The sequence below is a fragment of the Salmo salar genome, chromosome ssa01 (assembly GCF_905237065.1).
Source record: "Salmo salar chromosome ssa01, Ssal_v3.1, whole genome shotgun sequence".
NCBI lineage: Eukaryota > Metazoa > Chordata > Actinopteri > Salmoniformes > Salmonidae > Salmo > Salmo salar.
Window position 1 is genome coordinate 2,759,710 of NC_059442.1, and position 7,500 is coordinate 2,767,209.

Below are 7,500 nucleotides of genomic sequence, written 5' to 3' on the forward strand. Positions count from 1 at the left end.
CAGTCTAGGAAGCTGGGGGTCATAGTTCAGTCTAGGAGGCTGGGGGTCATAGTTCAGTCTAGGAGGCTGGGGGTCATAGTTCAGTATCTATGAGGCTGGGGGTCATAGTTCAGTCTAGGAGGCTGGGGGTCATAGTTCAGTCTAGGAGGCTGGGGGTCATAGTTCAGTCTAGGAGGCTGGGGGTCATAGTTCAGTCTAGGAGGCTGGGGGTCATAGTTCAGTCTAGGAGGCTGGGGGTCGTAGTTCAGTCTAGGAGGCTGGGGGTCATAGTTCAGTCTAGGAGGCTGGGGGTCATAGTTCAGTCTAGGAGGCTGGGGGTCATAGTTCAGTCTAGGAGGCTGGGGGACATAGTTCAGTCTAGGAGGCTGGGGGTCATAGTTCAGTCTAGGAGGCTGGGGGTCATAGTTCAGTCTAGGAGGCTGGGGGTCATAGTTCAGTCTAGGAGGCTGGGGGTCATAGTTCAGTATCTAGGAGTCTGGGGGTCATAGTTCAGTCTAGGAGTCTGAGGGACATAGTTCAGTATCTAGGAGGCTGGGGGTCATAGTTCAGTCTAGGAGGCTGGGGGTCATAGTTCAGTCTAGGAGGCTGGGGGTCATAGTTCAGTCTAGGAGTCTGGGGGTCATAGTTCAGTCTAGGAGTCTGGGGGTCATAGTTCAGTCTAGGAGGCTGGGGGTCATAGTTCAGTATCTAGGAGGCTGGGGGTCATAGTTCAGTCTAGGAGGCTGGGGGACATAGTTCAGTCTAGGAGGCTGGGGGTCATAGTTCAGTCTAGGAGGCTGGGGGTCATAGTTCAGTCTAGGAGGCTGGGGGTCATAGTTCAGTCTAGGAGGCTGGGGGTCATAGTTCAGTCTAGGAGGCTGGGGGTCATAGTTCAGTCTAGGAGGCTGGGGGTCATAGTTCAGTCTAGGAGGCTGGGGGTCATAGTTCAGTCTAGGAGGCTGGGGGTCATAGTTCAGTCTAGGAGTCTGGGGGTCATAGTTCAGTCTAGGAGGCTGGGGGTCATAGTTCAGTATCTAGGAGTCTGGGGGTCATAGTTCAGTCTAGGAGGCTGGGGGTCATAGTTCAGTCTAGGAGGCTGGGGGTCATAGTTCAGTCTAGGAGTCTGGGGGTCATAGTTCAGTCTAGGAGGCTGGGGGTCATAGTTCAGTCTAGGAGGCTGGGGGTCATAGTTCAGTCTAGGAGGCTGGGGGTCATAGTTCAGTCTAGGAGGCTGGGGGTCATAGTTCAGTATCTAGGAGTCTGAGGGACAGTTTAGTTTCTAAATAAAAGGGCAATAACCTTTTACAAGCAGTAATCATCAACACCCACTGAAGTTTCTGCTCTGGAATCATGTCTGAGGTGAATAAATGACAAAATCATCTCCAGGTTTAAATTTCTTTATCTTATTTCCAAGTTACATTTGTGGACAGTTTCAGACACAGATATGCTTGCATTCAACAATCAGCAAGCAGCAGTTCTGAGATTCAATAGTTATGAATGACATGTATTTAGAGGGGAGGAGAGGAGAGAGAGAGGGGAGAGGGTATACCTGGGAGCACGGTGAGCCAAGCAGAGTGGTAAGCATACCCAATAGAGTTCCCTGCTAGACAAGTATACTCTCCTGCATCCTCTAAAGACACATTGGTAAGGAAGAGGCTCCTTAGTTCCTTATCCGTAGTGTTTATACCAGCCGTCTGGAGAGGAGGGGAGGAGGGGAGGATGGGAGGGGAGGAGAGGAGGGGAGGAGGAGAGGGGAGGGGAGGAGGAGAGGAGGAGGAGAGGAGGAGAGGGGTGGAGGAGAGGAGGAGGGGAGGGGAGGAGGAGAGGAGGAGGGGAGGGGAGGAGGAGAGGAGGAGGGGAGGAGGAGAGGAGGGGAGGGGAGGAGGAGAGGAGGAGAGGAGGGGAGGAGGGGGAGGAGGAGGGGAGGGGGAGGAGAGGAGGGGAGGGGAGGAGGAGAGGAGAAGAGAGGAGGGGAGGAGGAGAGGAGGAGGGGAGGGGTGGAGGAGAGGAGGAGGGGAGGGGAGGAGGAGGAGAGGAGGAGGAGGAGGGGAGGAGGGGGAGGAGAGGAGGGGAGGAGGAGAGGAGGAGGGGGGAGGAGGAGGGGAGGGAGGAGGAGAGGAGGGGAGGGGGAGGAGAGGAGGGGAGGAGGAGGGGAGGGGTGGATGGGTGGAGGGGAGGGGAGGAGGAGAGGAGGAGAGGAGGGGAGGGGAGGAGGAGAGGAGAAGAGAGGAGGGGAGGAGGGGAGGAGGAGAGGAGGGGAGGAGGAGAGGAGGAGAGGAGGGGAGGAGAAGAGAGGAGGGGAGAGAGGGGAGGAGGAGGGGAGGAGGAGAGGAGGGGAGAGGAGGGGAGGGGAGGGAAGGAGGAGGAGAGGAGGGGAGGGGAGGAGGGGAGAGAGGGGTGGAGAAAAAGGAACAGAGAGATTTCATAAACCAAACGCTCCAAGAGAAAATTCACCAAACACCAAATACACAGAGTACCAGTCACCATGGGAACAGAGGGTTATAGGTCAGGGGTCACAGGAAGCAGTACTGAGGACCTCACTCTACAGGGTCCCAGGCTGCTTGATGGGACGGTCATTACCTCAACCTGAAAACACACAGAGGAGCAGTAGAGAACCACACCACCACACCACATACTGAACCAAGCTGAGAAGGAGGGGAGGAAGGGAGAGGGAGGAGGGGAGGAGAGGAGGAGAGAGGAGGAGGGGAGGAAGGGAGGGGAGGAGTGGAGAGGGGGAGAGGTGTGGAGGGAGAATGAGAGGAGGGAGAAGAGAGGAGAGGCGGGATGGGGAGGAGTGAGAGGAGGGAGGAGTGGAGGGAGAGGAGGGAGAAGGGGAGGAGGGAGATGGAGAAGGGAGGAGAGAGAGGGAGAGGGAAGGAGGGGGAGGTAAATGGATGAGACACTAACTATCTCAGTGTAACAGGGCTAATTCAATCAAACTCGCATTGCAGTATTTACACAGTAGCTTTTTTTCCAATGTTCAAATGAACTCTCAGATTGGTTTTGGGTAATGTATAAAAACCTACAGCTACTACCAGGGCGACCCCTCTCACAGGTATACTTTCACTTTTCAGAATTAGAGTGTGGGCACAGGATGAATATTGTAAAAAAAGACACAGCATAAACATTGCTAGGGAGGGTTAGGGAGACGGTGAGAGACAGGGAGAGACAGAGGGAGACAGAGGGAAAGACAGAAGGAGACAGGGAGACAGGGAGAGACAGAAGGAGACAGGGAGACAGAAGGAGACAGGGAGACAGAAGGAGACAGAAGGAGACAGAAGGAGACAGAAGGAGACAGGGAGAGACAGAAGGAGACAGGGAGACAGAAGGAGACAGGGATAGACAGAAGGAGACAGGGAGACAGAAGGAGACAGGGAGACAGAAGGAGACAGAAGGAGACAGAAGGAGACAGGGAGAGACAGAAGGAGACAGGGAGACAGGGAGAGACAGGGAGAGACAGAAGGAGACAGGGAGACACAGAAGGAGACAGGGAGACAGGGAGAGACAGAAGGAGACAGGGAGACAGAAGGAGACAGAAGGAGACAGAAGGAGGCAGAAGGAGACAGGGAGAGACAGAAGGAGACAGGGAGACAGGGAGAGACAGGGAGAGACAGAAGGAGACAGGGAGAGACAGAAGGAGACAGGGAGACAGGGAGAGACAGGGAGAGACAGAAGGAGACAGGGAGAGACAGAAGGAGACAGGGAGAGACAGAAGGAGACAGGGAGAGACAGAAGGAGACAGGGAGACACAGAAGGAGACAGGGAGACAGGGAGACAGGGATAGACAGAAGGAGACAGGGAGACAGAAGGAGACAGGGAGAGACAGAAGGAGACAGAAGGAGACAGGGAGACAGGGAGAGACAGAAGGAGACAGGGAGACAGGGAGAGACAGAAGGAGACAGAAGGAGACAGGGAGAGACAGAAGGAGACAGGGAGAGACAGAAGGAGACAGGGAGAGACAGAAGGAGACAGAAGGAGACAGAAGGAGACAGGGAGAGACAGAAGGAGACAGGGAGACAGGAGGAGACAGGAGGAGACAGGGAGAGACAGAAGGAGACAGGGAGAGACAGAAGGAGACAGAAGGAGACAGGAGGAGACAGGAGGAGACAGGGAGACAGGGAGAGACAGAAGGAGACAGGGAGAGACAGAAGGAGACAGAGGGAGAGACAGAAGGAGACAGAAGGAGACAGGGAGAGACAGAAGGAGACAGGGAGAGACAGAAGGAGACAGAAGGAGACAGGGAGACACAGAGAGAGACAGAGAGACAGGGAGACAGGGAGACAGAAGGAGACAGGAGGAGACAGGGAGACAGGGAGAGACAGAAGGAGACAGAAGGAGACAGGAGGAGACAGGGAGACAGGGAGAGACAGAAGGAGACAGAAGGAGACAGGGAAAGACAGAAGGAGACAGGGCGAGACAGAAGGAGACAGGGAGACAGGGAGACAGGGAGAGACAGAAGGAGACAGAAGGAGACAGGAGGAGACAGAAGGAGACAGGGAGAGACAGAAGGAGACAGAAGGAGACAGGGAGAGACAGAAGGAGACAGGGAGACAGGAGGAGACAGAAGGAGACAGGGAGAGACAGAAGGAGGCAGGGAGAGACAGAAGGAGACAGGGAGACAGGGAGAGACAGAAGGAGACAGGGAGAGACAGAAGGAGACAGGGAGAGACAGAAGGAGACAGGGAGAGACAGAAGGAGACAGAAGGAGACAGAAGGAGACAGGGAGAGACAGAAGGAGACAGGGAGACAGGAGGAGACAGGAGGAGACAGGGAGAGACAGAAGGAGACAGGGAGAGACAGAAGGAGACAGAAGGAGACAGGAGGAGACAGAAGGAGACAGGAGGAGACAGGGAGACAGGGAGAGACAGAAGGAGACAGAAGGAGACAGGGAGAGACAGAAGGAGACAGAGGGAGAGACAGAAGGAGACAGAAGGAGACAGGGAGAGACAGAAGGAGACAGGGAGAGACAGAAGGAGACAGGAGGAGACAGAAGGAGACAGGGAGACACAGAGAGAGACAGAGAGACAGGGAGACAGGGAGACAGAAGGAGACAGGAGGAGACAGGGAGACAGGGAGAGACAGAAGGAGACAGAAGGAGACAGGAGGAGACAGGGAGACAGGGAGAGACAGAAGGAGACAGAAGGAGACAGGGAGAGACAGAAGGAGACAGGGCGAGACAGAAGGAGACAGGGAGACAGGGAGACAGGGAGAGACAGAAGGAGACAGAAGGAGACAGGGAGAGACAGAAGGAGACAGAAGGAGACAGAAGGAGACAGGGAGAGACAGAAGGAGACAGGGAGAGACAGAAGGAGGCAGGGAGAGACAGAAGGAGACAGGGAGACACAGAGAGAGACAGAGAGACAGGGAGAGACAGGGAGAGACAGAAGGAGACAGGGAGACAGGAGGAGACAGAAGGAGACAGGGAGAGACAGAAGGAGACAGGGAGAGACAGAAGGAGGCAGGGAGAGACAGAAGGAGACAGAAGGAGACAGGAGGAGACAGAAGGAGACAGGGAGAGACAGAAGGAGACAGGGAGAGACAGAAGGAGGCAGGGAGAGACAGAAGGAGACAGGGAGACAGGGAGAGACAGAAGGAGACAGGGAGAGACAGAAGGAGACAGGGAGAGAGGGAGAGAGGGAGAGAAAGGGGTGACAGGGAGGGTTGTTACAACAGTAGACAGCTTGGAGCGCCAGGTGGTCATAGTGATAGTGGGTTTACCTGGTCTGTGTATTTTAAGCCAGAAGGTGTTTTCTGACTTTCCTACAAAGTTAGATGCTCGACACCAGTATTTCCCGGCATCAGCTTCTCTCACATTCAACACATTCAGTATAACATCAACCTCTGTCCTCCTGCTGACTAGACTCTGGATAGAAGGAGTTAAAACCATGAAGTTACATAGATTTAATAGGATCTCTGTGGTTAAAACACAATGGAAATTACACGCATAGACACACACACACACACACACACACACACACACACACACACACACACACACACACACACACACACACACACACACACACAGGCACACAGGCAGGCACACACACACACACACACACACACACACACACACAGGCACACAGGCAGGCACACACACACACACACACACACACACACACACACACACACACACACACACACACACACACACACACACACACACACACACACACACACACACACACACACACACACACACACACACACCCCCCAGCAATACTGGTGACAAAATAAATTGTTGATGAATAATTTAACACATAGTACATGAGAAAATGGATTATAGATTATACTTGACTAAATCACATCATGTATTCATAATAATTTATTTGACCTTTATTTAACTAGGCAGGACAGTTAAGAACAAATTCTTATTTTCAATGACAGCCTACCAGGGAACAGTGGGTTAAACTGCCTTGTTCAGGGCCCGGGGAACAGTGGGTTAACTGCCTTGTTCAGGGCCCGGGGAACAGTGGGTTAACTGCCTTGTTCAGGGCCCGGGGAACAGTGGGTTAACTGCCTTGCTCAGGGCCCGGGGAACAGTGGGTTAACTGCCTTGTTCAGGGCCCGGGGAACAGTGGGTAAACTGCCTTGTTCAGGGCCCGGGGAACAGTGGGTTAACTGCCTTGTTCAGGGCCCGGGGAACAGTGGGTAACTGCCTTGTTCAGGGCCCGGGGAACAGTGGGTAAACTGCCTTGTTCAGGGCCCGGGGAACAGTGGGTAAACTGCCTTGTTCAGGGCCCGGGGAACAGTGGGTTAACTGCCTTGTTCAGGGCCCGGGGAACAGTGGGTTAACTGCCTTGTTCAGGGCCCGGGGAACAGTGGGTTAACTGCCTTGTTCAGGGCCCGGGGAACAGTGGGTTAACTGCCTTGTTCAGGGCCCGGGGAACAGTGGGTTAACTGCCTTGTTCAGGGCCCGGGGAACAGTGGGTTAACTGCCTTGTTCAGGGCCCGGGGAACAGTGGGTTAAACTGCCTTGTTCAGGGGCAGAACAACAGATTTTAACCTTGTCAGCTCGGGGATTCGATCTTGCAAACTTCCGGTTACTAGGCCAACGACTAAAACATTTTATGTATTCATAATATTATAGTTGATAAAACACATCACGTATTATTAATAGATTATAGTTGATAACCTGTTCACCGGACCTGCTACCTGTCCCAGACCTGCTGTCCCAGACCTGCTGGAACCCTGATCTGTTCACCGGACGTGCTACCTGTCCCAGACCTGCTGTTTTCAACTCTCTGGAGACAGCAGGAGCGGTAGAGATACTCTCAATGATCGGCTATGAAAAGCCAACTGACATTTACTCCTGAGGTGCTGACCTGTTGCACCCTCGACAACTACTATGATTATTATTATTTGACCATGCTGGTAATTTATGAACATTTGAACATCTTGGCCATGTGCTGTTATAATCTCCACCCGGCACAGCCAGAAGAGGACTGGCCACCCCTCATAGCCTGGTTCCTCTCTAGGTTTCTTCCTAGGTTCTGGCCTTTCTAGGGAGTTTTTCCTAGC

General features: G+C 53.7%; 1 protein-coding gene across 2 annotated transcripts in view; it reads right to left on the reverse strand.

The window, feature by feature from the left end:
- The window catches only part of LOC106560212 (fibroblast growth factor receptor 3), a 150,532-nt gene that overhangs the window by 67,306 nt on the left and 75,726 nt on the right, over positions 1 to 7,500 (reverse strand). For both annotated transcript variants that reach the window (XM_045705487.1, XM_045705479.1), the window contains exon 8: positions 1,529 to 1,673. In XM_045705487.1, the coding sequence (XP_045561443.1) occupies positions 1,529 to 1,673 (145 nt within the window). The remainder of the gene's footprint in view (positions 1 to 1,528; positions 1,674 to 7,500) is intronic.